Source organism: Dermacentor andersoni, chromosome 7 (genome assembly GCF_023375885.2).
Source record: "Dermacentor andersoni chromosome 7, qqDerAnde1_hic_scaffold, whole genome shotgun sequence".
Classification (NCBI taxonomy): Eukaryota; Metazoa; Arthropoda; class Arachnida; order Ixodida; family Ixodidae; genus Dermacentor; species Dermacentor andersoni.
This window is the reverse complement of record NC_092820.1, coordinates 61,188,748-61,208,800: the sequence shown is the minus strand read 5'-3', so window position 1 is coordinate 61,208,800 and position 20,053 is coordinate 61,188,748. Positions and strand designations below refer to the sequence as shown.

General features: G+C 46.4%; 1 protein-coding gene across 2 annotated transcripts in view; it reads right to left on the bottom strand.

The window, feature by feature from the left end:
- Nucleotides 1-20,053, bottom strand: part of LOC126534399 (cyclin-dependent kinase-like 4) — a 114,152-nt gene that overhangs the window by 7,069 nt on the left and 87,030 nt on the right. For both annotated transcript variants that reach the window (XM_055072876.2, XM_050181685.3), the window contains exons 6-8: nt 15,428-15,625; nt 7,524-7,606; nt 4,224-4,283 (exon numbers count right to left, since the gene is read on the bottom strand). In XM_055072876.2, the coding sequence (XP_054928851.2) occupies nt 4,224-4,283; nt 7,524-7,606; nt 15,428-15,625 (341 nt within the window). The remainder of the gene's footprint in view (nt 1-4,223; nt 4,284-7,523; nt 7,607-15,427; nt 15,626-20,053) is intronic.

Sequence of the window (20,053 nt, the reverse complement as noted above, 5' to 3'; positions counted from 1 at the left end):
CACGTAACATTCTGGTGGAGGTTAGCGATCCCCGTCCTCGCCACGGAACTCCGAAGTGGTCGGCACATCGAGCTTGTCACCATGCCTCCTGGTGACGAGCCCGCCTCAGCAACGGCTTCGGCTTGTCCGACTGCTCCAATCCTGGCCTCGAGGGCCAGGACGTTGACGAATGGATCAAGCTCTATGAACACGCCAGTGCTAATAACAGGTGGGACCCAACGATTATGCTCGTCAATGTCATCTTTTATCTCCGCGGCACCCTACGCATGTGGCACCAAACGCATGACGACGAGATAATCAGTTGGGACAGTTTCAAGGGAAAGCTACGGCAACTGTTCGGCGACCCCATTAGGCGCAAGGTTGCCGCGAGAAAGGCGCTTACGTCTCGTGTTCAGTCAGCTACAGAGCCGTACATTTCATACATCCTTGACATCTTGGCTCTATGCCGCAAAGCTGTAGATAATATGTCCGAAGCAGATAAAGTGGCACAAGTGCTAAAAGGCATCGCCGACGACGCTTTCAATTTGTTTGTTTTCGGCAACCCCTCGAGTATCGACGCCATCATAAAAGAATGCCGTCGGCTTAAACAAGCTAATAGCCGCCACATCTATAATAACCGCCACAGCAGACGTTCGAAGTTTTGTAGGACTATGCTCGTACTTTCGTCGTTTTGTTCCAGATTTTGCGGCAATTGCTAGACCTCTCTAATATGTTGAAGAAAGGCGTACAATTCTTGTGGGGTACTGCAGAAGCCGCCACATTCTCTCGTTTCCTCACTCTTCTGACCTCATCACCCATTCTCTTCCACTTCGACCCTGATGTCCCCACAAAAGTGCGTACACATGCCAGTGGTCATGGCGTAGGTGCCATCTTAGCCCAGCGTCAGCGTGGCCAGGATCGCGTTATTGCTTGTGCGAGCCGCCTCCTAGCACCATCGGAGCGCAAGTATGCCATTACGGAACGAGAATTCCTTGCTGTTGTCTGGGCGGTTGCGAAGTTCCGTCCTTACCTTTACGGTCACCCTTTTTCCGTAGTCACTGACCATCGTGCTCTCTGCTGGCTCTGATCGCTAAAAATCCTACGGGCTGGCTTGGTCAATGGGCTTTGAGGCTACAAGAACTTTGATATTCTGTGGTGTACAAGTCTGGCCGCCTGCACCAAGACAATGACAGCTTGTCGCGTTACCCTGTTGACGACTCTGACTTCTCCAATATTGCCAGTGCTTCTTGCGCATTCTCTGTATCACAGCTGCTTCATTTCCCCGACGAGCAAGGTCATGACGCCTACATCATACCAATCATCGACCGTTTTCAACGCCTCTTCGCCCTGAGCGACGGTACTCTGTACCGTCGTAACCTTCATCCGGACGGCTCTGAGTATACTTGTAGTACCTAAACACCTCCGCTCGACCGTTCTAGAAGAGCTTCAAGACGCACGAACGGCAGGACACCTCGGCGCATCTCGAACCTATGACCGTGTACGTCGCCGTTTTTTTCTGGCCGCGCCTTGCCCGTTCCGTACGATGCTACGTCGCCGCTTGTGAACTTTGCCAACGACGCAAGAAGGCTTCCCAGCTCCCGGCTGGTTACCTGCAGCCGCTCGAGATCCCTGCCGAGCCCTTCCATCGTGTTGGCTTAGACCTTCTCGGCCCATTTCCGGAATCTACATCAGGAAACAAGTGGGTTGCAGTCGCGGCAGACTACGCGACCCGCTACGCCATAACCCGTGCTCTTCCGACCAGTTGCGCAACTGATGTTGCGGACTTCCTCCTACATGATATCATTTTGATGCCTGGTGCTCCGCGCCAATTGCTAACAGACCATGGCCGTATGTTTTTGGCCAAAGTCATTGACAACATTATGCATGCCTGCTTAATACAGCATAATTTTACCACCTCCTACCACCCCCAAATGAACGGCCTCACTGAGTGGTTGAACCGCACCCTTACAGACATGTTATCCAAATACGTTCCAGATGACCACCGTGACTGGGACCTGGCTCTACCTTACATTACCTTTGCGTACAATTCTTCCCGTCTCGAATTTGCTGGCTTTTCCCCGTTTTACCTCTTGTATGGCCGAGAACCAACGCTACCACTGGACACTGTGCTTCCATCCACCACAGCTTCAACTAGCGATTATGGCCATGATGCAATCGCCCGTGCTGACCATGCTCGCCAACTTGCGCGCGCTCGTCTACAAGTGTCTCAAGAAAAACAGAAGCAACGCTACGACCTCCGTCACCGTAATGTCCGTTTTGTGCCTGGCACCCTCGTGTTGCTTTGCTCACCACCATGTAAAGCTGGCCTTTGTGAAAAACTGCTTTCCTGTTACACAGGCCCATATCGCGTGCTACGCCAAGTGACCGATGTCACCTATGAAATCGTTCTAGCCACGCCCACTACGTCCTCCGCTGTGACAACCAGTGACAGTGTTCACGTCGCTCGACTCAAGCCCTACAACTCTCCACGCGCCTTGGATATTTAACAGCACCGTGACGGCGCTTTTGCTGCCAGGGAGTAATATTACGATATCATCGAGTGATGCTCAGGAGACAAGCCGCCGCGAGAACGACGATGAAGTTGGTCGGTGACTTTGGCACGAGTGAGTGTCGGCCTGGCTCTCTGGCTCTAGTGTAAATAACCCGTAAATAGCCTGTAAACAGCCTCTTTCGTCTGTCTTTCCACACGTAACAATATAATTGTTATCGCAATAAAATTGGTGAGGTTTTGCAGTACAAAAAACAATACTGAGCTAGAACAACGGCAATGAGCAGTAAGTACATGAACATACATATGTTATTTACTGCCTCTTTTCCTTTTAGTAATAAATAAATGCTGGGGGTCGGTTCATGTCATTTGACCACTCATACAATATCAGTGTCACTCCTAGCCCAACCAGGAAGTGAACGACCGCCTATAACAACTACGACGTGAACAGACCAACCTGGACGTGGACCGGTTCCCTTTTTTTAGCATAACGGACAACTATTCATATACGCAACCCAACGACGCAGACAGGGTCCCACACCTCGCCAAATCCAGAATTCCAAGTTCTACAACGGCCTCCGAAACCACAGGTACTACGCTGCACTATCTCGGAAGTCATGGATGTTTGCGCGGTGGATGATAAAACGGGGAAATGACCAGACAACAAAAGTGAACAAAAGGAAGTTCAAATATCTTCAAGCAAAATCGCCTGCCAATCTTACACCCTCATCGTACTTTATATCTTTCACATTAATTTTCCCGCGCCTGAAGCTTTTAAGTTTCAAGGCTTCCCATGTCTTTTTCTTCTTGTGTACGTATATGTGGAGTGGCGGACATTACAGAATATTAGGTTATGTTGGAGCGCTTCCCTGGCGTCCCCGCATTATTGGCAAATGCCTCACTCCTTCCCGCACTTTATGTTCTATCACCCAGTCCGAGCTTCAAAATCTCAAACAGTGTTCATATAATTAATAACAAGAGATCAATTTTTTATAAACTTGAAGCTTGTCCTGCAGAACTCCAAAGTCCTTTTATGTTGCATTTCAGTTTTCCAGAAATTCTAATCGTAATATCTTACTGCTAAAGGCAGCCTGCGCATATTGCGCCCTATACACTGCCGTGTTAAGTTCGTATATTTGCCGCTACTGAACTGTAGAGTAGGCAAGTGGTTTTCCCATATTGGCAATAAACCACAGTAGTGCCTCAGCGATGAATAAAAGCCGTACGTTTTATGCAAGTCAGGGACAAAAGATGGTGCACCGTGCTCACAGAAAGAATGCTTAATTTTGTCATATTCGGTGTGCACAAGCAGCAACTAATCGATTCACTTTGATTCTGTAATGAAAAATTTATTTGGAAGTCAGGTGCATATATTGGTGAGGGTGAAATTTATGGCTTTCTCTGTAGGTGGTGGTCCGCAAACTTTTGTTTCCTGCTTTACGTTCCACATGCCACTGAACACACTTGCCCTGTGGCGTGTATGCTTTTAATCAGGATGGCATGACGGATGGTTTCACTACTGGTGCTTACGCTAAAAAGCTACCATATCGATCAATACCCACGGGATGAGGCATCATTAAAGCTAACATTTCTCCTTTCAGTGTTCGTTTGTCCTGAGGGCCAACGTGCTCACTATTATTTTAGCTGATTACTCTAGGTGCTAGCAATGCAAGTCCCAAGCCAAAGATGAACTCTGAATTATTGTTCTTTGCCAGCACTACCCATCACTGCTCACCTTCAAGAAATCTATTCCGAATGTGTCCACGGCTGCTGGTATTGCAGATTGCAGTGATTCCTGTAAGAAGGAATCAAAACGACTCATCAGTACATGCTTAAAAATCAATGCAGCATCGCTTCTTCGTTGTGATATTTTATCTTTATTGCAAGTGCCGTGCACTTAACTCCATCAGCATAAGGGTACCTTTCCTTTCCTTTCCTTTTTGTACTAGGCCAACAGCACGAAATGTTAAAACGCGCTTGGCGTTACTATGAAATTTTCAGGGCTTTGGTGTTTTATACCTTCCGAGCAACATTCAGTAAAGCATCAGATGCTTCCCTGGCATTTTGAAACAACCAAATGGCGCGGGATCTCTATATTTATTTAGAATGGCGCACATGTTAAGGTGGTTGTGCCCCGCAAATTTTTGTACACCTTAGTTAAGGGCTTTCAAAATAATTCCTATATTCTCCTTTTTACCTGTTGTATGGCCGCGACCCCACCTTGCCCTTTGACACGTTGCTACCTTCCGCAGTACAATCACCCAGCACTGGTTACGCTCGCGATGCTATTGACTTAGCCGCCCAGGCCCGAGAAGTCGCCCGTCATCGCCTCACAGTCTCGCAAGCTTCTCAAAAGCGACGCTACGACCTTCGGCATCGAGACAACCATTTTTCACCTGGTTCCCTTGTCCTTCTCTGGACGCCTTCACGTCGCGTCGGCTTGTTGGAAAAACTACTTTCGCGTTATTCTGGTCCGTACCAGGTCTTACGCCAACTGTCCGACGTGACATACGAGATCGCCCCAGTCGGTCAGCCTTCAGTGCCTCCCAACGTCACTAGCGATGTTGTTCACGTCGTCAGGCTCAAGCCTTATGTCCCCCCATTAAGTGAGGCTCTATAACTTGCACCGGGACGGAGCTACTCCGCCGGGAGAGTGATGTTACGGTGAAGAGAAGGACGAAGTTGAATTAGACTAGAGGAAGACGAAGTCTAGCAGTTGCCTGAACGCCATATACCTCTGTTGTAAATACACATTATTTTATACTCGTGGGCCTGCTTTCTTCCTGCAACAATATTATTTTATTTTATTCTTTAGAGACGTTATACAACGCGCGTACTTTGTTTGCACGTTGTCAAAGGAGAAGTGAACCTGCACGAAGATTCCACTTGCACGAAAATGGAAAGAATGATGTGGGTGATCTATGTTGAAAAATTAAACTCTGTAGATGACGGCCTCTGTATAAACTTACTTGTAAAAGACGTTGTGAGGTGCTGTAAGCGTGTTTTAAAAACTGCGTAGAAAACTTCCCGGCGTCGTGAAAGATCATATTGTGATTTATAGTTTACATTTGAACGAACCACGAGGCATGTTATGATTTATATGGATGAAATCACAAAAGTGTCAGTAAAACACGAGTTTTGTAAAAGTAATTGGTATGAAAGCTCGAAATCATTATGCGTAACCTTTGCCAGTGCCATAAAAAAAGTTTTGTTGCACAATATTCGCATTTCGTGAAAATTGGAGACAAATTGAAGGTGATATGTGCTCAGAGTTTACAATTTATGGGATGATTACGGGTTTAGCAGATAGTGCCTGAGTATTCATTTTTTTTTCTTAGTTCCAGACGCCATATGAAGCGTGTGGAATGTTTTCACACTATTCGAGTTAACATCACACCCATATTATACGAGTTGGAATGAAGAACAGATTATGGGTTACTTGCAGTAAATGTTTGCGGGTTGATTGTGGGATCTGCAGCAAATTATCGTCAAGCAAACGTGAACGATATGAACGTGTGAAATTACAAAGCACGCAAATTTTCCGCGCTCTCCTCAGGGAAAGATATGTGATACGGAGTTCGAAATTCGCGAAAACAACAGGCATACTAAGGCAGACGTGCATAGCAAGCTTAAAGTGTGCCCGCTAACAACCGTCTTTACAGATAACTTAGTGCTCAAAAGCCTAATACAGCCACAACCAGCAATATATTCCTGTTTACAAGAGATAACCAAATGTCGCACGAAACTTAACCTTGCAGGACATGGCATCTATGCTTTATCGTCATGGGCTGGCAATACTTATAATGCTTGGTATAGCTACAACCTTTGTAGTAAATTGGTCAGATTTCTTTTTCCTCTTTCTTGCTGCGTGCAAAGTTCTTGCGCTAGCTTTTACTTTTTAATTCAACTTCAGCGGGCGCTTTGAGCTTTGTAGTTTTTATCACTTACTGTATTATCCTTATATGTCAAGTAAATGTCACTCTTCTGAAATCTTCCAAAGTTTTCTTGACACTCCTTGGCAGGTGAAACTTCTACGACCTGCCGTTCTAGCCCCTGTAGTTACACGCGGCGTTTGTTTGTTTTTTTACGCTATACAACGTGCAAACTGAAACTAATATTTCGTTTTCTCGCTCTTTGACATATAAACTTTCCTTGTTCACAGCCTTTTAAACCTCCAGCACCTCGACCTTTTATTTTCAACGAATGTCCACAGTCTCTGTCAGTTTCCTCCCACATCATGTGTTTGTCTTTTTCCTTTTAAAAACCTTTCATGCAATGGGAAGCAAGCTCGTTAAGTCATTTTTTCTAATGTAATTTTTCTCTTCAAATCAGCGACGTGCGTGGAAAAGTCGTCCTAAAAAATAAGTTATGGGGTTTTAGGTGCGAAAACTAATATCTGATTATTATTCCCACCTTCGTGGGGGACTCTGGAAATTTGCACCACCTGGAGGTCTTTAACGTGCACCTAAATATAAGTACACGGGTGTTTTCACACTTCGCCCTCATCAAAATGCGATCGCCGTGGCCGGGATTCCATCCTGCGAACTCATGCTTAGCAGCCCAACACGGGAATACTTGTCCTGAAAGTGGGAGGAATGTATCTTCCTGACACATCTTATAGCCTTAGTCTAAGAAAGTGCATATTATGGTTAGGTTGCTTAAAAGATTAGCCGTGTCTTATTTATTGGTCTGCGTGGTACGCAGTTTTGTACCTCCGATGTCTGCGTCTTTTATTACGACTACAGCATTTTACGGAAGACATCCACCCCCGTGTGGTATTTTTGTGTGTTTTGCTCAAATATTAACTAGTACCGGGATATCTCTTTATTTTTTCATTTAAGTTATCTCATGAACAAGCGAAAAGAGTAGCTCACGCCAGGATAATAATAATGTTTATTTGCCATCATACATGTTAGATGAGAGCGCGGAGGGAATAAAGCTGCTCGCAGGCAGCTTGACGAGCCCACAATCCCTGCAAATTGTGCACAAACCATTTTTCATGCATTTTGATCCCATTAAGAAAATGTTTACTTACGACTACGTCAGGGTCGGGAATGCTGACTCCAGCAAAAAAGTCGTTGGTCTTGAAGATCTGCAGGTGCCTTGGTATAAGTTCGCCTGCGAAAATGAAAAGAAGACATCGAAAGTTCACTGCCGTTTGGATCCATGTTATTTAAAAATCTGCTAACAACGATTTGGATACGCCTTTACGGGCACCTGAAATATCTGGTCGTTCCGTGAGCATCTCACTTTGGTGGGGCGCTTACGCGCTGTACGTAAGAACTCTGGTCGCCATCACATATATCTTCAAGCATCGTGCAAATTCAGTTGACTAGCGTGTGACGTGAAAGCAGAAGAGATGGATAGTGTGCCAGCACAGCATTACTTTTATTCATGACCGCTTTCGCTGGCCTACTCAAACGACGCGCGTTAAATTTGGAGAAACGGCAGGACCGGCTATTGACATCATCTAAAATAAGCACTGCGTGCGATGTGAAATTGCGGCTTCCGCTTTTGCTAACGGATATTGAAATACGCCGAAACCTTTGCACCTTCGCCGAAATATGAATGTAGATCGCCGTTCCCGCCAATCACCGCAATACGAGATCACGACAGTGAAATGCACTGCCATATATAGGGTACATCTGTTAACGAAACGAGTGCGAAGAGATTGCAGGGGCAAACTATCGAATGATCTTAGCGTAGTTGATTGTTTAGCCTCTCCTACGAATATAGTTCACACAGATGCGCGGAATGTTGCAGCAGATGCGCATACAGGAACGCTGTTTCTTTCTCGGAGTGATACAGCAGGAGCCTTAAAAATATTTCGGAGTTCATACAAAACGTCGGATTTCTTTGTGCGTGAAAGTTTACTGCTATCATTTTACGGCGCGTTTTTGCATGCGTGAGTTTGTACGTGTGTGTGTGTGTGTGCGTGTGTGCGTGTGCGTGTGCGTGTGTGTGTGCGTGTGCGTGTGCGTGTGTGTGTGTGTGTGTGTGTGTGTGTGTGTGTGTGTGTGTGTGTGTGTGTGTGTGTGTGTGTGTGTGTGTGTGTTGTGTGTGCGCTGCGTGTGCGCTGTTTCCCATTGTCCGAAGAAAAGGTTACGTCAGACCAAAGTAACATTTCTTGAATTTATTGGGCATGCCAGTTGTTATGATGATGTGTGGTGTTTTATGGCGCAAGGGCCAGGTTTGGCCAAAGAGCGCCATGACAAGTGGTGGTGTTGACGATGTATTGTGGATGACGTGCACAATGAACTCGTCATGGTAGATGTGATGTGGCTGTAAAAGGGCCTAAAAACTTCCGCTGTAAGTGGAGTGGAATATATAGGTGCTAAAATAATGACGGTGACTGGGATGTGATGTGGGCTATGGCAATGGGCTTTCGTTAAAGGATGATGCAATAAAACATAACATTTACACCAGAGTTTCAAGAGAGCCCTTGAATGCAGGGCTGTTAGTCGTGTGCTTAAAAGTTGCCTGGCCAGATGATTTTCAGTGTGTCCGTTTCCGCTAAAAACACTAAGACTGTTTGCAGATTAAAAAGCGGTTCATCGCTAAGAAAAAATGCAGGGTGAAGGGGTAAATTCTCGCGATATGCAGCTGGGAAATACTTTTTCCTCTCTGTTTCTATTGCAGGGCACTGAATAAGAACATGGAGGACTGTAAGACCATTGCCGCACTTAACACAAGTTGGAGGGTCGCCCCCAGTCAAGAGATGAGAGTGGGTACCGTACGTGTGGCCTATCCTTAATCGGCAAAGAATTACTTCCTTGTACCGTGCTATTTTTCCATTTATCCAGTTCCCGAGTTTTGGTTTTATTATGTGAAGCTTATTCATTGCTTGTTTATCCCATTCGCCTTGCCAATGATTTCTCAGTTTACTGCGTAGAAAAGGCTTTAGGTCTGTGGCAGGGATGGGGATGTTTGAATCTGCATCGCTAAATGTTACTGACCGAGCGCTCTGGTCAGCAGCTTCGTTGCCTTTTATACCTTTGTGGCCAGGTACCCAGCATATGACAATAACTTGATTGCACATATATATGGAGCACAACAGAGTGTACAGCTCCATAAAAACTGAGTTTTTATATTTTTTTGGTCTAAGTAGGGCTCTGACTACACTTAATGAATCTGTAAATACAATAGCCCTAGCAAGTTTTGTGAGCCTTATGTTTTGAACTGCCGAAAGTATAGCGTAGGCTTCAGCTGTAAATATACTTGTGTGTGGATTTAGTGCTCCGGATACTGAAAATGAAGGTCCCAGAGCTGCGTAGGAAACTCCTTTAGAGGACTTGGAAGCGTCTGTATAATATTCTGTACAGGAGTACTTCTCCTGAAGTTCACGAAAATGGTATTGTATATGTGCTTCTGGTGCCCTCTTAGATATTTCTACAAAAGAGACGTCGCATTCAATGGTCAGCCATTCCCATGGTGGGAGCAGGCGAATGGGTGCCATTAGGACATTCTCTGGGACTAAGACGCCTGTTTCTTCTGACAGTGTTGTCAAACGAAGGCTCAACGGAGGTCTAATAGCTGGGCGGTTACGAAACAATCTGGCTGTGGACACTTCATGAATAGATGAGTGAGATGGATGCTGAACATCTGATTTGACCTTGATAGCATAGGAAAAAGTTAAATATGTCCTTTGGAGGTGTAATGACCATTCATTACACTCCACATACAGGCTTTCTATGGGACTTGTTCTAAAAGCGCCTGTAGCCAGGCGTATACCCATGTGGTGAATGGGATCTAGCATCTTCAAAGCACTAGGCGCAGCGGAGCTATATACTATTGCTCCATAGTCGAGGCGGGACCGTATAAGGCTTTTGTAGAGGCTCAAAAGGCATCTCCGGTCACTTCCCCAAGATGTGCGGGACAAGAGCTTTAGTAAATTCATTGTCTTCAGACATCTCGCTCTCAGATATTTAAGGTGAGGGAGAAATGTTAGTTTAGAGTCTAAGATGATTCCTAAAAATTTATGTTCGTGGCTGACAGATAGCCGTTGTCCATTAAGATAGATAGCAGGGTCAGGTAATATACCTCTCTTTTTCGAAAATAGAAGGCATGTGCTTTTTTGGGGGTTTAACTTGAATCCATTTTCGTCAGCCCACTTAGATATTTTGTTTAGGCCAAGCTGTATATGTCGCTCACAGATAGAAATGTTGCATGATTTAAATCCTATCTGTACGTCATCCACATACACTGAATAAAACATTGTTCGCGGTATGACGCTATAGAGGGAATTCATTTTTACGATGAAGAGCGTGCAGCTCAGTACACCACCTTGTGGCACACCTGTTTCCTGCGTAAATTGACGAGATAGCACCTTACCAACCCTCACACGGAACGTACGATTAGAGAGGTAGCTTTGAATCAGATTTAAGAGATTGCCTCGGACACCCATACAAGCCAGATCCCGAAGAATTCCAAAACGCCAGGTTGTGTCGTATGCCTTTTCCATATCTAAAAATACGGCTAATAAAAACTGCTTGTGCACGAAGGCATCACGGATATTCGCTTTCATGCGGACAAGGTGATCTGTCGTACATCTACCCTCCCTAAAACCACACTGCAAGGGGTCTAGTATTTTGTTGCCCTCAAGATAATGAATTAGGCGTCTGTTTACCATTTTCTCAAAGAGTTTGCATATGCAGCTTGTCAGGGCTATAGGCCTGTAGCTGCAGACCGAAGTTGGATCCTTGCCCTCTTTGAGAATAGGAATAACGATTGCTTGCTTCCAGGCAGATGGAATGTAACTGGCAGAGAATATGGAATTAAAGAGTGATAGTAGTGTTTTGTGTGTTTCGGCGTGTAGGTGTTCTATCATCTCATAAACTATTCGATCGCCTCCAGGAGCTGATTTATTGCAAGAGTTCAGTGCAGCCTGAAATTCCACCATGTTAAATGGCCGGTTGTAAGGTTCATTTTTATTTCCTTTCCGGTTCAGAGGCTGTCATTCCGCTTGTCGCTGATATCTTAGAAATGTATCTGAATAATGGGATGAGCTCGAGATGTACTGGAAATGTGCCCCTAGCGAATCAGCTTAGTCCTCAATAGTGTTTCCTTGTGTGTTTACTAAAGGTAGAGGGTGAGTTTGGCGGCCTTTTATTTTGTTGACCCTATTCCAGGCTTTCCGTTCGTCTGTATATGAATTGATGCTACTGATGTATTTTTGCCAACTTTCCCGTTTGGCCTGGCGGCGTGTTCTTCTACCTAGTGACTTTATTTTCTTGAATTTGATAAGATTTTCGGCAGTTGGAGATTCGCGAAGGTGACTCCAAGCCTTATTTTGATTTTTACGAGCTTCTTTGCACTCCGCATTCCACCAGGGAACACGTCGCTTAGTGGGTGATCCATTTGATTCAGGGATACACTGTGACGCCACATCAACAATAAATGCTGTCAGATATGCCACGGCGTCATCAATTGGAAGTGCAGAGATGTCTTCCCAGGTCATGCGGGTGAGTTCTTTATAACGCTTCCAGTCGGCTGACTCGACTATCCAGTGGGGGACGCATGGGGAGCATTTATCATGTTTTCTCGATTTTGTGAGAATTGGAAAATGGTCGCTCCCATATGGGTTTTTAAGTACGTTCCACTCTAGATACGGTACGAGTGTACCAGATGTGATGCTCAAATCGATCGATGAAAATGTTTTGTTTGCCACGCTATAGAACATAGGCTCTTTATTATTTAGTAAGCAGGCACCTGTAGTGAAGAGGAAGCTTTCTACTAAGCGTCCCCTGGCATCACAACGACAACCTCCCCAAAGGGTGTTGTGTGCACTGAAATCTCCGAGGACAATATAAGGTTCGGGCAGTCCACTAATCAAACTTTGGAATTCTGTTTTTGAAAGATGGCAGTTCGGGGGGATGTATAGTGAGGAAATTGTTACTAGTTTATTAAACAGTATCGCACGGACTGCAACTGCCTCTAGGGGTGTTTTAAGCGGTAATTGCCGGCAAGCAACACCCTTATCTACAATTATTGCCACACCGCCAGACGAGGCAAGGGCATCGTTGCGGTCTTTCCGGTAAATGGCATACATTCTGAGGAAGTTTGTTTGCGAAGGTTTAAGATGTGTTTCTTGGACACACAGCACCTTTGGGGTGTACCTATGTAAAAGTTCCTTAATGTCGTCTAGGTTGTGGAGTAAACCCCTGACATTCCATTGTATTATCTGTGTATCCATAATGTATTGTGTTTTGTGCTGTGTGTCTAGGAAATATAGATTAGATTATCTCACGAGACCTTTCCAGGCCCCGTGAAACGGGATCTCTCTATCTTCCTGGCGCGCTCGAGGGAGCTGCGCCGTTCCTTCGGCGTCTGGGACGCCGGATTTGTGTTCGTATCCATCACCTCATCTGAGGCGGTGGATACTGCCCGCACGGCGGGCACTTTTGCGGGAATCTTGGGCCGATCTGCTGGGGCAGTGGCCGTGGGTCCAACAGGCCTGAGGGTCTGCTGGTCCTCCTTTTCGGGGGCCGGTACAGCGCTGGCTGTTCCAGCCGGGGGGGGCTGATGGCGTGACCGCGGTCACACTCCGTGTGACTTGGGCGGCCGCCGAATGATGTAGCGCTGCCCCCCGGCGCGCTACATCGGTGTAGGAAGGACTAGACTGATTGTGGAGAGCGAAACGTTTACGTGCCTCTGGAAAAGATAGGTTTAGTTTGACTTTCAGTTCTATGATTTGTTTCTCCTTCTTCCACGAGGGGCACGATCGCGAGTAGGATGGGTGATCTCCTTTACAGTTGGCACAGCACATTGCTGAAGTGCAGATGTCTGAAGCGTGTTCTGTTGAACTACATTTAGCGCAAGTATCACGCCCTCTGCAGGTTTGCGACCCATGCCCAAAACGCTGACACTTGAAGCATCGACGCGGATTTGGGATGTATGGTCGAACACGTAGCTTGCAGTAGCCGGTTTCTATTGTTTCAGGCAGGTTGGTGGTTCCGAAGTAATGATTATGTGTTTGGTCGGTATTTGTTTGTCATCGCGCCTTAATGTTATTCTTTGCACTTTTACTACGTTCTGGTCTTGCCATCCTTCTAGTAGTTCACTTTCACTCAGTTCGAGAAGGTCATCTTCTGAGACAACCCCGCGCACTGTGTTCATGGATCTGTGTGGGCCCACTGATACTGGAATTTCTCCAAATGCTACAAGTTTCGAGAGCTTGTCATATTGTGCTTTGTCGCGAAGTTCGAGAAGAAGATCACCACTTCCCATCTTCGTTACTTTATAGCCTGGGCCAATTGCTTCCGTGAGGCATTTTGCTACAACAAATGGTGAGATCATTCTAACTGTTTTGCTATCGTTCTGACTGTGTACAACGTGGTACTTGGGAAAAGATTGCTTTGTTTGCATAAAAAACGTGAAAGTTTCATCGGTGCGCCCCCTCTTGAGGGAGCGATCAGGTAATGTTGGAAAGTTGCTTGCCATATAGCATTGGAAATTTCGGCGGCGATGGTGGCCACCTACCACCGAGCCCAACAAGGGGACGCTACAAGGTTGGAACAATACCTGCAGACGCCAGCCATGCATCGCTGCTATAACCTAATATATATACCCAAGATTGGATATATTACACACGGTTAACCCTTGCCGCCAAGAAATACGGAAGTAATGAGAAGTGAAGAGGAGACAGGAAAGATGGAAAAGTGGGAGAGATAGACGAAGATTGGAGAGGAGGACAGGAAAAGGCGACTGCCGGTTTCCTCCAGGTAGGTCAGTCTGGAGGTGCCGTCTGCGTGAAGCAGAGGCCAAAGAGGTGTGTTGCCTCCGCCGGGGGGCCTTAAAGGTCCGAACACCCGGCATCGGCTCAACCTCCAGGATCCCCCTTTCCCCGGACACGGCTAAGCCGCGCACGGCTACACGCGGGAGGGTCCAACCCTCGTGTGCTCGGGTACGTGGTGTCGCAACACACCAAACGCGGGGACCAGTTGTTATTAGTGGACAAACTTAGATGTGTTAGTTGCATTACAAGATTCGAAAATCATTAGTGCACCTTCATTATCTGCCCATTTCCATGCTTTATACCAAGCTCTCGTGCGTAGATGGTGAATAAAGGTCCCATCGTGTTCATATTCCATGGAAATACGGGGATTGTTATGGGTCATGTGTAACCAAAGTTCAACGTGTGATGGCTATTTGTTGCCTTTGCAGTAGATCACTCATTCAACTGCTCCTACGCATTATAACTGCGCTTTAACTCTTAAGAAAGGTGCAAAATCTACCCAGCTGTACACCCAACGCACCCAACGAAGAACACCCAACGAAGAACTACAACAGCCCATATTACGGCATTGCAGACCTTTGCGTGGACTACATTCTAACGGACAGCCCACATTTTTTATCAATGGCTAGTTCAGATTGCACGATAAAATAATGCACTTGGACATACACGATTTTACTATGGCAAAAGTACTTTATCCGTGGCCATGCCCCGCTAGACATGTGGGCTCTGAGAGCCCTATGGTAATTCTTTGTACAGAGCAAGCTAAGTAATTTGATTTCATATGCATATCCTTGTACACTCTGCTTATACAGAGCGTTTGCTTTTAGGACTACTAGAACAATGGCATTCATGTGTGTGCATATATTAGTTGTTATTCCATATCGAATGTGACATTCTACTACTTACCTCCGGGGCTCACGTAACGCTTCTCTTCATTTGCTTTATTCTTTGTCGTCCTCACACTATCATGTTTTGTAAATAAAACATGGTACGTTAATGTCTTTGGGGTGCAGGTTTGCACGTGTTGCATACAGAGAGGGGGCGTCCTATGTTTTCTAGCTGTATTTAGAGATAATCGGTCATATTGTATTCGACTTTCCAGTCTGTCTGCGGTTACTGAACAACAAACTAAAAGCCTACTCGGCTTTCTCAAATCGCCGCGTGTTTTAACAAACGCCCTTAAAGAGCCGTCGCATCACCCTCACCCAACGTCCTGCGGATGAGGTACAGCTGGTCGACGTCCGACTTTCCGGGCCACAGCGCCTCGCCGCGCATCAGCTCGGCGGCCACGCAGCCAACCGCCCAGACGTCGACGGGTGGGCCGTACTGCGTGTCGCCCACCAGCAGCTCGGGCGCCCGATACCAGCGCGTGGCGACGTAGTCCGTGTAGTTCTCGCCGGGACCTTGAACGGACAAGTTCGAAAGTTAAGTTTCAGCGCAACACCAGGTTGAAAAGTGGCAGATTCATCAAGAAAATCCGCGCTGTTTTCACGCTATACCAGCATTAACCTATTCCCCTTTGCCCCATTGTCTGTTTCCTGGAAGCATCAATATCTGCTGCACGTGTCGAACAAATATTGGGATTAACGGGTCTGAACAGGGCGTGCTTAGACAAAAGCGTGTTTAGTGTGGCGTAAGTTAAGTGCGCAATGAAAGCACATCAATAAAAACTAATCAGCTGCACTCGCAGCGTATACTTTGCGGGTGTTTATGCCTGCACGCTAGCATGTTTCTTTTAACACTTGAAGAGCCCATTGACATCAAATTTCAAAACTTCACACGTTCGTGTTGTTTCATTCCTCTGCATGCCCAGGTACAGCTAAACGTCATGCGAGTGTTCGCCGCACAAAATGTTAGCATCTTATAACGGCAAGAAACACTGAGATTGGCAAATAAGCGCGCAATCGCGCGACTTCTCCAGTGCAAGCATCGCCTGCTAACTTGTTCATTTCTCGGGTGCACACGCCCTGCCTTTATTATCTGTGAGGCCCCATAATTCACAAACAATCCCTCGTATGCGGTGAGAAATTCTCTTTGTTTCTGAAAATCTTATTTCTGCTGTGCAGGAGCGGCAAAATGCAAATGCGAAGAAAATGCAAAGCCCATAGTACATGACAAATTTTAGTCGTGCACGGGCTGCTCTTTACACAGTATACAATGGCGCAGGGAGATATTAGGCGATGGTGCTGAACTTGCAAGACTCGTGTGGTGGACCTTTCCGCACACGTCAAGTCATCCCACAGACAAATGGAGCCGAGTTTTATATAGCGCAGATTGCCTACACAAGTTCTTAGGCTACAATCATCGCGATCAAAAATTTACGCACATTCTATTTGCCACAGTGTTTACAGTGGTTCCAGTGGAGTGCAATAGTTGTTTACTGAGCCGAAGTGCTGGCGTAGAGGTTCTGGCATTGCGTCGCTAAGCAATAGTGCGCAAGATAAAATCCCGGACGCGGTGGTCGCATTTCGATGAGGGCGAAATGCAAAAATGCCCGTGTCCCGTGCATTGGGGTAACGTTAAAGATTCCCTCATGGTCACATTCATTTCGGGATCCCCCACTACGGCGTGCCTCATAATTAACTCATGGTTTTGGCATGAAAACCCCAGAATTCAATTCAAATTCAATACCGACATAGACTGCCGACAGCTGATAGCTTCGCGCACTGTGTTCTCGTCGCTTACTTAGCGCTGCAGAGGGACACGCGGGCCCGTAACTTGAAAAGTGATCTGCGAAAGGGGCAGAGTGAGGCGTATTCTCTGAGATCCGTAAGCACTGTGTTCTCGCCGCTTCGTTGGCGTTGAAGCTAGAAGCAGCACGAATGTGAATTCGCTCGTTTCTGCGGGAGCTATCTTGAAAGCAATCGTCTCATGGGACGGACAGACGGAAGGACGGACGGTTTTTCTCGTTTTGTAAGCATACATATGCTAACGCACTTAAAACGCCCATGTTCCGTGCATTGAGTGAATCTTAAAGAAACCCAGGAGGTCAAAATTATTCCAGAGCCCGGTAATACGGCGTGCCTCGTAATCCGATCGTGGTTTCGGTAGCTAATACTGTAGACTTAAATATTCTACGAACTAATTTTAAAATGACATCTCAGCTAAGCAGCTGTGCAGTCGATTGCAAATCTTACATTTCGCTCCTAATTGCACTTATATTGCACTACATACTTTAAGCTTCACTGACAAGCGGTTACTCTCTAACAGTACCACCACGCGTTATAACGTTTTTTATTGTCAACCACTCTCTACACCATCATGCTGTAAGCTTTTAGTTTGTCAATGCGACCCGCCACGTTGCCGTAGTTGCTTTAGTGTGTGGCTACTAAGCCCTAGAAGGTAGGATCAAATCTCGACCGCTACGGGTGCATTTCGACGGGGGCGAAATGCAAAAACACTCGTGTACTGTGAATTCGGTGCACGTTAACGAACAACAGGTAGTCAAAATGCTGCTACGCTGCTACGGCGCATCTCATAAACATACCGTGGTTTTGTCTCGTTAAACCCCAGTGTAGAAAAAGAGACTGCGAGAAAAGAAGAGAATGTGGGGAACGCAAAGAAAAATGGCTCGGTGCCTAACTTCTAGAGTCGGTTTATAGTTTTCTTATATGTATGGTGCCAAACACCCTGTGTGGAACGCTTCGTTTCCTCAGACGACTCCCTGGAACTTCTACGCGACCACTTCGCGTTGTTGGTGGCGAAGATCGATAGACGAACGAATTCTTCGTTGAGAATCACCATAGAAGCCCGACGCCTGCCTAGTCACAAATCAAGACTTTCACAGATGGACCACCTCCCGACCAAGCGAGCAACTCGACGTGCCCAGAACACCAAGCTGCTGCAGGAAGCCCGAGCGTTGCTCACCGACTAGAACGCCGACATTGCCAAGCTCACAAGTATTCTCGACCACCTGAGTTCCAGCAATCTCGAACTCTCAAGTCTTCATTCCCTTCAACGAGCTTGAAGCTGAATATAGCGCTGCAGCAGATTTTGGCGATTAGCCCATAGGCATGCTGGCCGAATCGCGCTGTCAGATCGCCGCCTTGGAACGACCTGAAAGGAAGCCGCAACCTGTGGTTTCTGCTCAACCTAACATGCAGCATCTAACACCGCAACGTTGCATCGAGAATACGAAGGCCTAAGCCCAAAATTCGCGCTTTTAGAGAAGACATTTACCAATGTTCAGGATTGTGGGAGCAGGTTGAGGAAGCTGTTCTTCTCAACAAGACACTATCGCACACGACCAAGTCCTAGTACTTGCGAAATTACCTCGGGGGAGAGGTGGCAGCGTCGATTGCTAGATTACCGACCACATAATGTTGTTATGCAGGCGCCGTCGAGCTTCTTAAGGAAATGTTCGGTTACCGAGAAAATATCTAACAATATCAGTTGGCATCCTTAAGAAACATTCCGCACGTCGTGCCGGGAAACATTGTAACACGTCTACGAAATTTCCACGATGAGGCGCAACTGCATATCTGTTGCCTGACTGCATTGAACGTACCAGCCATTAGTTTTTCGGCTATGCTGGTAGACATGCGAAACGCTTTGCCATGTGACACTATGCTTCCTTTCGTGCGCGAAAAGCGGAGAGAGGCACCAATTGAGCCTGGCGTTGCTAACCCTCCGAGAAATGTTTCGGGACAAACGCCGAAGGCTGCATCTTCAGAAGCCAAGTTGAAATATCGGCTCAACTTCATCAGGGTAGAATTAGAAAGTCGGGAGCAATGTTTCAGACCAACAGCATGCGTTCAAAATGCGCACATCAAAATATCACGAGACCGCACCACCGCTTGTGTTCTGCATAATGAGTCTTTGGCAAGGCGCGAGTGTTTCTTCTGGCAATCGAATAAGCATGGCACACGCTCCTTTGATGGTAAACTATCTCTGGCTGAGAAAAATCAACAACTAGTTAATGACAATCGTTGATTCAGAATTACGTCACGAGGTCGCCAGTAACGGTCTTGTCATGCAAAACTCACTTGTTCGTTTTGCCAGGGGAGACATGCGTCTAGCGAGTTTGAACCGAGCTACAAGAAGCAAGAGACTACGGCAAGATCCGCTGACAGCACCATAGCATTTGTGTCGTGAAACGCAGTACTCCGAAGTAAGGAGTCATCGTGCATTATTTCTAGGACGGACATCTGAGTATACCTTCAAACTTCCCATGCTTGGGCCGGTCACGAAGCTAACTCTAGATGCGTCAGAAGTATCTTGGATGGTGGTAGCCAACGATCATTTATCAAAGACGATCTCGCAATGAGCTTGCGACTGAATATCGTTGGGGATCCAAGAATCGCTTTTAACACATTTGGAAGTGGAACTCCGCCAAGTGCTCAAAAGCGTAAAATTGTGGAAACTTCGCTTCGTAGCCAGCACACCGCTCAAATCTGCACTGTGCAAGCAATGATGGTACTATTTATTCGTCACGGCGTTCCTGCACCATCTATCGACAACAACTATGTGATACGAGACAGCTGCGACTCAAAGGCAAGTTTCTTACAGAAGAACGGTGTTTTCTTCGAGCAGACGCCGAACCTTAACTTTGTTTACTCATTCGATCAGATCATATCTGGAATGTATTGACTGGAGAACCCGAATGCCACACTGATATCCAAGGATTAGACGCAATAAATTCCACCTTCGGGTGGACGCTTTAAGGATCAAGTCGATACGAAGCATTCATCGAACGCGATACGAACTTAATGGTCTTCGCGCTACAAGTGGAGAGTTTTTCTGAAGACGTACTAACCTCGCAGATTTTGCAGTCGTTTTGGTAACTCGAAGCAATGGGTACTACTGATCAAAGTGACTCAATGACGTACAAG